Consider the following 12,633-nt stretch of genomic DNA (forward strand, 5'->3'; position numbering starts at 1 on the left):
GATGACCATATGGTTTTTCTCCTTCAATTTATTAATATGGTGTATCACACTGATTAATTGCATATATTGAAGAATCCTTGCTTTCCTGGGATAAACCCCACTTGATCATGGTGTATGATCCTTTTAATGTGCTGTAGGATTCTGTTTGCTAGTATTTTGCTGAGAATTTTGCATCTATGTTCATCAGTGATATCGGCCTGTAGTTTTCTTTCTTTGTGACATCTTTGTCTGGTTTTGGTATCAGGGTGATGGTGTCCTCCTAGAATGAGTTTCGAGTGTTCCTCCCTCTGCTATATTCTGGAAAAGTTTGAGAAGGATGGGTGTTAGCTCTTTCGTAAATGTTTGATAGAATTCACCTGTAAAGCCATCTGGTCCTGGCCTTTTGTTTGTTGGAAGATTTTTTTAAATTTTATTTTATTTATTTTTTTATATAGCAGGTTCTTATCATTTTTCTATTTTATACATATTAATGTATATATGTCAATCCCAATCTCCCAATTCATCACAACATCCCTACCCACCTCTTTCTCCCTGTGGTGTCCATACACGTTGGAAGATATTTAATCACAATTTCAATTTCAGTGCTTGTGATTGGTCTGTTTATATTTTCTATTTCTTTCTAGTTCAGTCTTGAAAGGTTGTGCTTTTCTAAGAATTTGTCCATTACTTTCAGGTTGTCCATTTTATTGGCATATAGTTGCTTGTAGTAATCTCTCCTGATCCTTTGTATTTCTGCAGTGTCAGTTGTTACTTCTCTTTTTTCATTTCCAATTCTGTTGACCTGAGTCTTATCCCTCTTTTTCTTGATGAGTCTGGCTAATGGTTTATCAGTTTTGTTTATCTTCTCCAAGAACCAGCTCTTAGTTTTATTGATCTTTGCGACTGTTTCCTTCATTTCCTTTTCACTTATTTCTGATCTGATGTGTATGATTTCTTTCCTTCTGCTAACTTGGGGTTTTTTTGTTCTTCTTTCTCTAATTTCTTTAGGTGTAAGGTTAGGTTGTTTATTTGAGATGTTTCTTGTTTCTTGAGGTAGGATTGTATTGCTATAAATTTCCCTCTTAGAACTGCTTTTGCTGCAGCCCATAGCTTTTGGGCCATCGTGTTTTCATTGTCATTTGTTTCTCAGTATTTTTTGATTTCCTCTTTGATTTCTTCAGTGATCTCTTGGTTATTTAGTAGTGCATTGTTTCGCCTCCATATGTTTGTATTTTTGACAGTTTTTCTTCCTGTAACTGATATCTAGTCTCATAGCATTGTGGTCCGAAAAAATATTTGCTATGATTTCAATTTTCTTAAATTTACAAAGGCTTGATTTGTGACCCAATATATGATCTATCCTGGAGAATGTTCCATAGCACTTGAGAAGAAAGTGTATTCTGTTGTTTTGGATGGAATCCTATAAATATCAATTAAGTCCATCTTCTTTAATGTGTCCTTTAAAGCTTATGTTTCCTTACTTATTTTCATTTTGGATGATCTGTCCAAAGGTGAAAGTGGGGTGTCAAAGTCCCCTACTAGTATTGTGTTACTGTCAATTTCCCCTTTTATTGCTGTTAGCATTTGCCTATATATTGAGGTGCTCCTATGTTGGGTACATTAATATTTACAATCATTGTATTCTTCTTGGATTGATCCCTTGATCATTATGTAGTGTCCTTCTTTGTCTCGTCTTTATTTTAAAGTCTTTTTTGTCTGTTACGAGAGTTGCCACTCCAGCTTTCTTTCGATTTCCATTTGCATGGAATATCTCTTTCCATCCCCTCAGTGTCAGTCTGTATGTGTCCCTAGGTCTCAAGTGGGTCTGTTGTACATAGCATATATACGGGTTTTGTTTCTGTTTCCATTCAACCTATCTATGTCTTTTGATTGGAGGATTTAATCCATTTACATTTAAGGTAGTTATCGATATGTATGTTCCTATTACCACTTTCTTAATTGTTTTGGGTTGGTTTTTGTAGGTCTTTTCCTTCTTTTGTGTTTCCTGCCTAGAAAATTTCCTTTAGCATTTGTTGTATAGCTGGTTTGGTGGTGCTGAATTCTCTTAGCTTTTGCTTGTCTGTAAAGCTTTTAATTCCTCTGTTGAATCTGAATGAGATCCATGCTGGGTAAAGTAATCTTGGTTGTAGGTTTTTCCCTTTCATCACTTTAAATATGTCCTGCCACTGCCTTCTGGCTTGCAGAGTTTATGCTGAAAGATCAGCTGTTAACCTTATGGGGATTCCCTTGTAATCTGTTGCTTTTCCCTTGTTTCTTTTAATAGTTTTTATTTGCATTTAATTTTTGATAGTTTGATTAATATGTATCTTGGCATGTTTCTCATTGGATTTATCCTGTATGGGACTCTCTGCACTTCCTGGACTTGATTGACAATTTCCTTTCCCATATTAGGGAAGTTTTCAACTATAATCTCTTCAAATATTTTCTGTCTCTTTTTCTCTTCTTCTTCTGGGACCCCTATAATTAGAATGCTGGTGTGTTTAACCTTGTCCCAGAGGTCTCTGATACTGTCCTCAATTCTTTTCATTCTTTTTCTTTATTCTGGTTAGCAGTCGTTATTTGCACTATTTTATATTCCAGGTCGCTTATCCGTTATTCTGTCTCAGTTATTCTGCTATTTATTCCTTCTAGAGAATTTTTGATTTCATTTATTGTGTTGTTCGTCATTGTTTGTTCGCTCTTTAGTTCTTCTAGGTCCTTGTTAAACGTTTCTTGTATTTTCTCCATTCTATTTCCAAGATTTTGGATCATCTTTACTGTCATTACTCTGAATTCTTTTTTAGGTACACTCCATATTTCCTCTTCATTTGTTTGTTCTGGTGGGTTTTTTACCTTGCTCCTTCATCTGCTGCATATTTCTCTGTCTTCTCATTTTGCTTAACTTACTGTGTTTGGGGTCTCCTTTTCACAGGCTGCTGGTTCATAGTTCCTGTTGCTTTTTATTGTCTTCCCCCAGTGGCTAAGGTTGGTTCAGTGGGTTGTGTAGGCTTCCTGGTGGAGGGGACTGGTGCCTGTGTTCTGGTGGATGAGGCTGCATCTTGTCTTTCTGGTGGGCAGGCCTGCGTCCAGTGGTGTGCTTTGGGGTGCCTGTGAACTTATGATTTTAGGCAGCCTCTCTGCTAATGGGTGGGATTATGTTCCTGTCTTGCTAGTTATTTGGCATGTGGTGTCCAGCACTGGAGCTTGCTGGTCCTTGAGTAGAGCTGAGTCTTAGCGTTTATATGGAGATCTCTGGGAGTGCTTTCACTGACTGATATTACATGGGGCCAGGAGGTCTCTGGTGGTCCAATGTCCTGAACTCGGCTCTCCCACCTCAGAGGCTCAGGCCTGACACCCAAGCGGCACACTGAGACCCTGTCAGCCACACAGCTAGGTACGTGGGGAGTTTCTTGCCTTTTTGGAAGCCTGAGGTCTTCTGCCAGCATTCAGTAGGTGTTCTGTAGGAGTTGTTCCACATGTAGATGTATTTTTGATGTATTTGTTGGGAAGAAGGTGACCTCCATGTCTTACTCCTCCACCATCTTGAAGGTCCCCCAGCTATTTAAGACTTGATTCTAGAACTCTGACTTTGAAGCTTACATTCTTAACTACTGTAGTATGCTGCTTCTTTTGATAATGTAAATGGGCTAAAAAGTAAAACATAAAACCCATGCAAAATTTAACCTAGAATTCTAGCTTGCTACTTCATTAGTTTTTCTAGGCTATCAAATTATATTTTTATCAAGTTATTTGAAAGTAATTCTGTGTTTTTGAAAGTAATTCTTTTTTGAGCTAATATGTATAACTGTTATTCCTACTCTTTCAAAAGTATGTTTTATGTTGAAATACTACAGTACAGAAGTTTCTATATTTTATCTAATTCTCTGTGTGTTGCTTTAGAGAAAAAAAAATGTATTGGTAAGACTGTGGTTCTGAAAATAAATAAGTTTGTGATACCTACTTCTCAAATTATTACATTTAATATAAGCCGAGAGCTTGACAGGAGAATATTTCTGTCATGAACTTTACATACATTTAGATTGACTATGGCCTCAGGGACACATGTACATTAAAATATGACCAAAAAAAAAAAACTGTTTTCAAATGCTAGCAGCAGACTTAGTAAAAAGCTTAGTGTGCTGCATGAAATATAACATAAGCAGAAAAGAGCATGTCAAGAATGGAAAAGCAACAAAAGCTGTAAACTCCATCTTTACTTGTGTGCTTATGTTCCAACAACAGCATACATTCAAATTAAACCCAAGTTTTCTTTTTAAAAGTTAATTTAAATACATGAAAAAAACACAAATTATAGACTTTACCTCCTTCTCTTTGAACTATATGATAGAGGTGAACATTATGTAGAATACAATCTAGATCGTGGTCTGTATAGCCTTTATCATGCATGTCATCCACTGAATCTGGATAAATGACTTGATCCCGAAGACTTCCAAGAGACATGTACGGCCTGTAAAACACCAAGAACACAAGAATCTTAGTACAAAATCAGTTTAGTTTACTCAATGTGACATCCTGGTGGTCTGAAAACTCCAGAGCAGACTTTAAATACCATATTTCTAGGATTATATTTATTACCTGGTGATGAGTATTTCTCTCTCAGGCGTGGCAGGATAAAACACTGTTATATTCATGTAAAAACATATAGAGACATAGCCACACGAAAAGTTTCTACAAGAAATACTTGTATGTTTTCAGCATAGAAATACATACTTGTTCTGTTGTATTTTATAAATGTTACTTCTGTATTTCATCTAAAACTATTTGCGTTAAACATAAAATCTGAGGTTTTGACCCAGCAATGTGAACAAACAAAACTTAAAAAGTATCATTCAAAATAAGAGAAATGCAAATTAAAACTATACTGAGTTTCTTACTTATCACATTGGCAGAAGTTCAAAAGTTTGACAACTCACCCAATTGGCAAGCCTATGGAGACACAAGGTATTTTCATACAATGTGAAAATGCAAAATGGTACAACCCTTTGGAGAGGATTCTACAAACCAATATATCATGTGGTCTTTGACCCACTTCTAGGAATTTATTTTAAAGATATACTTCCAAAAATACACCACCATCAACAAAAAAATGTGCAAAGTTATCCATTACAGCATTCTTTGTTATTGCAAAATATTGAGAACAACCTAAATGTGCATACAAAGGAGACTGACTGAATAAACTATAGAACCTGCACTATGCAGCTATAAAACAGGATGTGGAAGATCTCTATGAATTGATATAGGGTGATTTACATAATATATTGTTAAGTTGAAAAGCAAAGTGCAAAGTAGATATACAGTTGGGTTTCTCAACAGTGGTATTATGGAGTTATTAAGTCAGATAATTCTTTGTCACTGAGGTATATCCTGTGTATTATAGGATGTTTAGTGGAACACTTGATCTCTACGCACCAGATGCTACTAGCATCCACTGCAGCAGTGACAAAAAAAAAGTCTCCAAATATTATTTTGTCCCTTTAGGGGACAAAACCATCCCCATTTGATAGAACCACTAATATGTAGTATACCACTTCTATGTAAAATGAAAGCAAAATAAGAAAATATACATCTGTCTGCTTATATTTACAAAAGGAAACAGTAAACCAGAAACTAATGAAATCAGTTACCTATAGGAGATGGGAGGAACAAGGCAGAATAGATAAGGGAGGGAAAAGACCTCTTTAAGAATATTTTCTATATAGTTTTTACTCTTAGAATCATGTTAAAGTGTTATTATTTTTTTTAATTTAACCAGTAAAATGAAGGAATAAACCCTAAAATTGAGTACAAACAGAAACAAATGAACTGAAAAGTATATCAAATGAATAACATAACCACATAAAATGGGGAGGAGGGACTGATCCAAGTAACTTTCAAATTTGGTTACATAATTTCAGTTGAAAACCCTAAAGAAACCTTAAAACTAATTGTTCATGTTTCTTGTTGCTATAGGCTAGCAATTCTGAAACTATGTTGTAGGATTGATCAAATAAGTAAACATTTTAATAACGTTAGGAGGTAAGGTTCTCGCCGTGGAAGAAGGAAGATACAAATATGAAATGTGGGAAGGTGAGAAAAATATTCTGTAACGTTTAATTTGAATTAGAATATCAGCATGAATTCATAATTTTTTGAACAAAAATCTATTTCCTCGTTCTGTGTACATTTGCTGCATCCTGATACTACCCTTTGAGAAGATCACAACAGGATTTAGGAAGTATACAGGGTTGAATTGTGGACGTCAAAGATATGTCCAAGTCCTAACCCGTATTATTTGTGAATGTGACCTTATTTAGGAAAAGAAAAGGTGTTTGCAGATGTAATTAAGTTAAGGATCTTGAGATAAGATTATCCTGGATTAACCAGATGGGTCTTAAATCCAATAAATACCTTTAAAGAAGAGGAAAAACACAGGGAGGAAAGTCATGTGAAGACAGAGGCAGAGATTGGAGTTATGCTGTCACAAGCCTGGCACCACTGGAAGCTGGAAGAGGTAAGAAAAAATTCTCCCCTTGAGCTTCCAGAAGGAGGGTGGCCCTGCCAACACCTTGATTTTGGACTCCTGGCCTCTAGATCTGTGAGAAAATAAATTTCTGTTGCTTCAGACCAGCAAGTTTTTGGTTTCAGTAGATCTTGAAAACTAATGCAGGTAGTATTATTGCAAAAAAATGTGTAAACTGTATTGTTTCATTAGGAAGCTATCAGATAAACCCAAATTGTGGGATTTTATGAATATACAACAACAACAACAGTCCTGCACTCATTACAAATATCAATGTCATAAAAAACAAAGAAAGGCTAAGGAATTCTTTCACATTAAAAGAAACTAGAGCAACATGGCAACTAAAATACAATGTATGATGATGGACTGAGAAAAACAAGTTATTATAAAGAATAGTATTATGACAATTGGCAAACTTTGAACGTGGAAAGTTGTTGGAGGAGGTAATCAAGAGGACTTCACTGCCAGTTGACCTCTGAGCTGGACCCAGGCAATCTGACGCTCCAACCCTCTTCCCTGACCTTGGAATGTATGCTCAACCCACAGTTCCCACAGCTGTCAACTATTTTCAAGGACACAGACTTGAGGGAGCAATGTGGTGTTGAGACCATATGGATGGTATACATGACCGAACCCCATGAAGGCTTCTATATAAACTTTTAAGATTCTGGTGGATAGAAGTGGAGAGGCTCATCTTGAGGCTGCCCATGACAAGCCTCAAATGTAAATTTCCTTGCTTATTAAACCTGCCATCCACCAATCTGGAGTGGTCTGCCTCTTTCTTCTGTCTCTTCTTGCCCACTGTGTACAAGGGCCGGTTTGAGAACCAACAAAAGTATGTTCAGATAATATTATATCAGTGTTAATTTTCATAAATTTGATCATCATACTATGTCTATATTAGAGACTATTCTTGCTCTCTGAAAATACTGTTCCTCATTGAGCAACATGGGTTTGAATTGCATGGGTCCACTTATACATGGTTTTTTTAAAATAGGAAATATTATAGTACTTTACAATCTGTGGTTGGTTGAATCTGCAGATGTGGAACAGTAGATATAAAGGGCCGACTATAAATTATACATAAAGGGCCGACTATAAATTATACATGGATTTTCAACTGTGCTGGGGTCAGCGCCTCTAACCTCTGCATTGCTCAAGTGTCAACTGTACACCCTAAAGAAGTTGGGGGTGAAGATTTATTTATAGCAACTTAAAAAAAATGTGTGTGTGTGTGTGTGTACAGAGAGAGAGAATTAAAGGTTTTAAATACAAACTGTGTTTGTAGATCAATTCTCTACCTATTTTCCCATAACATGCAAATGATTTAGCTGAAGCACAAAAATTTATTTTATAACAGATTTAACAAATATTTGAAAATCAAAATATTTATATTTCAATTATACATATATGCATTCATGTAATAAGATTTTCAATGGAGTCTTTGCAAATATAAGGAATCTCTAGTCATATTTTTTAAATTGAGGTATAATTCACATTATAAAATTTACCCTTTTAAAGTGTAAAATTCAATGATTTTCAGTATGTTTACAAGCTCATGTAAATATCACCAGTATCTAATTCCAGAACATTTTCTTCACCCCCAAAAGAAACTCCATACCTAAGAGCAGGCACTCCTAGTTCTTCCCTCCTCCCAACAGCTGGCAATCACTAATCTACTTTCTGTATCTGTGGATTTGCCTATTCTGGAAATTTCACATATTTTCATATGTATGGAATCACACAATATGTGGTCTTCTTTCTATCAGCATAATATCTTCAGGTTCACACATGTTGTAGCATGTAGCAGTATTTCATTCCTTTTAATATCTGAATTAAATTCCATATTTTGTTAATCTGGATATTTCAGTTGTTTCCACTATTTGGCTATTATGAATAGTGGGCATACACCTAGTAGTGGGGCATATGGTAACTCTGTTTAACTTTTTGAGGAACTGACCAATTGTTTTCCCAAGTGGCCGCACCTTTCTAGTCACTTTTCTTCTACCATATTCCGTATGTGTTCTCCTGCTCTCTGATTTTTTTCCCTCTCCAGTCTAACCATATATTTTTTAAAAACAGAATTAGGACAAAAAGTTATTTGTTTATTTCCATCACTTTAAGCATTTATATAATGTGATATTATCTTAAATTAATATCTGGTAATAATAACAGTAGCATAAAATAGATACTGACCATCAGGGCCAGTGAACAAATTTTTAGTTGGTATCCTGAGACTACTAAGAAGAAATACAAGGAAATATTAGGAGTCAGTACTTTAGCTAACTTACAAAGTGATGCCAGTTCCAACTTAATGTAAATCAGAAGTATAGACAGCCTCAGCATAAACCCCAAATATAATTCAATCCACAGAACAGCCATGACACAATACATAACTGAGACTGCAATGATTAAAATACATCTGAACATTCACTTCAATGGTGTTTCTTCAGGATTCTACCATAAGACTTGATTAACTGGAAATATTTGATAAAATTGTATTTTATATCTACATTTTGGGGAAGACAGTATAGAGTCATGGTTGTGATAATAGGCTTTGGGGAGATGGTTCTGGAGTCCCAATGTCACCATTTACTAGCAATGTGACCCAAATTCTGAGCTATAGTTACGTCATTTGTAAAGTAACTCACTTTATTGCATTTGTTATGAGGATTAAATGAAGCAGTAGGTTTTTATAAAGCAATGTAGAGCACTTAGTACAGCACTACAGGCACATAGTAGGCATTCAATAAACCATTATGGAGACAAAAAAGTTCATTTCAACTTAGTTATCTACCTATGTGAAAGGGCAATATCTTAAAAAAGAGCATAAGTTTGTTTTCTATGTCTGTGTCTCTTTGTATTTTGTAAATAAATTCATCTGAAAACAAACTTATGGTTACCAAAGGGGGAAGGGGAAAGTGAGGGATAAATTAGGAGTTTGGGATTAGCAGATACAAGCTACTATATATACATAAACAGTAAGGTCCTACCATACAGTACAGGGAGCTATATTCAACATCTTGTAATAATCTATACTGGAAAAGAATATGCCACAAACCTACAGTCAATTTATCTTTGATGAAAGAGGCAAGAATATACAATGGGAAAAGGACAGTCTTTCAGCAAGTCGTATTGGGAAAGTTGGACAGCCACATGTAAATTAATGAAGTTAGGACACACCCTCTCACTGTACAAAAAAATAAAATCAAAATGGTTTAAAATCAAAATGGTTTAAAGACAATAAAACTCCTAAAAAGGAACATAGGTAAAACATTCTCTGACATAAATTGTACCAATGTTTTCTTAGGTCAGTCTCCCAAGACAATAAAAATAAAAACAAGAATAAACAAATGGGACCTAATCAAACTTACAAGCTTTGGCATAGCAAAGAAAACAATAAACAAAATGAAAAGACAACCAACAGAATGGCAGAAAATATTTGCAAATGATGTGACTGACAAGGGCTTAATTCCCAAAATATACAAACAGCTCATTGAACTCAAATACAAAACCAAACAAACCCTATCCAAAAATGGCCAGAAGACCTAAATAGACATTTCTCCAAAGAAGACATACAGATGGCCAATAGGCACATGAAAAGATGCTCAAAGTCACTAATTATTAGAGAAATGAAAATCAAAACTACAATGGGGTACCCCCTCACACCAATCAGAATAGCCATCATTAAAATATCTACAAATAACAAGTGCTGAAGAGGATGTGGAGAAAAGGGAACCCTCCTACGCTGTTGGTGAGAATGTAATTTGGTGCAGCCACTGTGGAAAACAGTAAGGACGTTCCTTAAAAAACTAAAAATAGAATTACCATATGACCCAGCAATCCCACTACTGGGCATATACCCAGAGAAAACCATAATTCAAAAAGACTCATGCACCCCAATATTCATTGCAGCACTATTTACAATAGCCAGGTCATGGAAGCAACGTAAATGCCCATCGACAGATGAATGGATAAAGAAGATGTGGTACATATATACAGTGGAATATTACTCAGCCATAAAAAGGAACAAAATTGGGTCAATAGAGACGTGGATGGATCTAGAGACTGTCATATAGAGTGAAGTAAATCAGAAAGAGAAAAACAAATATCGTATATTAACACATATATGTGGAACCTAGAAAAATGCTACAGATGAACCGGTTTGCAGGGCAGAAATAGAGACAGATTTAGAGAACAAACGTATGGACACCAATGGGGGAAAGTGGCATGGGGGGGCGTGGTGGTGGTGGTGGTGGTGGTGGTGTGATGAATTGGGAGATTGAGATTGACATATATAGAGGCTTACGGGAAGATGGCGAAGGGTAAGACGCGGAGATCACCTTCCTCCCCACAGATACACCAGAAATACATCTACACGTGGAACAACTCCTACAGAACACCTACTGAATGCTGGCAGAAGACCTCAGACCTCCCAAAAGGCAAGAAACCCCCCACGTACCTGGGTAGGGCAAAAGAAAAAAGAATAAACAGAGACAAAAGGATAGGGACGGGACCTGCACCAGTGGGAGGCAGCTGTGAAGGAGGAAAGGTTTCCACACACTAGGAAGCCCCTTCAACGGGCGGAGACTGCGGGTGGCGGAGGGGGGAAGCTTCGGAGCCGCGGAGGACAGCACAGCAACAGGGGTGCAGAGGGCAAAGCGGAGACATTCCCGCAGAAAGGATCGGTGCCGACCGACACTCACCAGCCCGAGAGGCTTGTCTGCACACCCACCGGGGCGGGCGGGGCTGGGAGTTGAGGCTCGGGCTTCGGTCTGAGCGCTGGGAGAGGACTGGGATGGGCGGCGTGAACACAGCCTGCAGGGGGTTAGTGCACCATGGCTAGACGGGAGGGAGTCCGGGGAAAAGTCTGGACCTGCTGAAGAGGCAAGAGACTTTTTCTTCCCTCTTTGTTTCCTAGTGCGTGAGGAGAGGGGATTAAGAGCGCTGCTTAAAGGAGCTCCAGAGACGGGCGTGAGCCGCGGCTAAAAGCGCAGACCCCAGAGCCGGGCATGAGATGCTAAGGCTGCTGCTGCCGCCACCAAGAAGCCTGTGTGCGAGCACAGGTTACTATCCACACCCCACTTGCGGGAACCTGTCCAACCTGCCACTGCCAGGGTCCCAGGTTCCAGGAACAACTTCCCCAGGAGAACGCATGGCACGCCTCAGGCTGGTGCAACGTCATGCCGGCCTCTGCCGCCGCAGGCTCGCCCCGCCCTCCGTGCCCCTCCCTCCCCCCGGCCTGAGTGAGCCAGAGCCCCCGAAACAGCGGCTCCCTTAACCCCGTCCTGTCTGAGCGAAGAACAGACGCCCTCTGGCGACCTACATGCAGAGGCGGGGCCAAATCCAAAGCTGAGCCCCTGGGAGCTGTGAGAACAAAGAACAGAAAGGGAAATCTCTCCCAGCATCCTCAGAAGCAGCGGATTAAAGCTCCACAATCAACTTGATGTCTGTGCAATACATGAATAGACAACGAATCATCCCAAATTGAGGAGGTGGACTTTGAGAGCAAGATTTATGCTGTATAGCTTTGCTTCCACCATTTGTCCTAGGGTTCTATCTGTCCGTTTTTGTTTTTTAAAAAAATTCTTTTCTTAATAATTATTTTTTTATTTTAATAACTTTATTATATTTTATCTAATTTTATTTTACTTTATCTTTTTTCCTTCCTTCCCTCCTTCCTTCCTTCCTCCCTCCTTTCTTTCTTTCTACTTATACTAATTCTTTCTTTCTAATTTTTCTCCCTTTTATTCTGAGCCGTGTCGATGAAAGCTCTTGGTGTTGCAGCCAGGAGTCAGTGCTGTGCCTCTGAGGTGGGATAGCCAACTTCAGGACACTGGTCCACAAGAGACCTCCCAGCTCCACATAATATCAAATGGTGAAAATCTCCCAGAGATCTCCATCTCAACACCAGCACCCAGCTTCACTCAACGACCAGCAAGCTATAGTGCTGGACATCCTATGCCAAACAACTAGCAAGACAGGAATACAAACCCACCCATTAGCAGAGAGGCTGCCTAAAATCATAATAAGTCCACAGACACCCCAAAACACACCACCAGACGTGGACCTGCCCACCAGAAAGACAAGATCCAGCCTCATCCACCAGAACACAGGCACTAGTCCCCTCCACC

At 38.1% G+C, this 12,633-nt stretch overlaps 1 protein-coding gene across 1 annotated transcript in view; it reads right to left on the bottom strand.

The window, feature by feature from the left end:
- The window catches only part of ABCD2 (ATP binding cassette subfamily D member 2), an 80,436-nt gene that overhangs the window by 27,906 nt on the left and 39,897 nt on the right, over nucleotides 1-12,633 (bottom strand). Inside the window, exon 7 of the mRNA XM_067696178.1 lies at nucleotides 4,302-4,447. Coding sequence (XP_067552279.1) covers nucleotides 4,302-4,447 — 146 coding nt within the window. The remainder of the gene's footprint in view (nucleotides 1-4,301; nucleotides 4,448-12,633) is intronic.

This window comes from Pseudorca crassidens, chromosome 11 (assembly GCF_039906515.1).
Source record: "Pseudorca crassidens isolate mPseCra1 chromosome 11, mPseCra1.hap1, whole genome shotgun sequence".
Classification (NCBI taxonomy): domain Eukaryota; kingdom Metazoa; phylum Chordata; class Mammalia; order Artiodactyla; family Delphinidae; genus Pseudorca; species Pseudorca crassidens.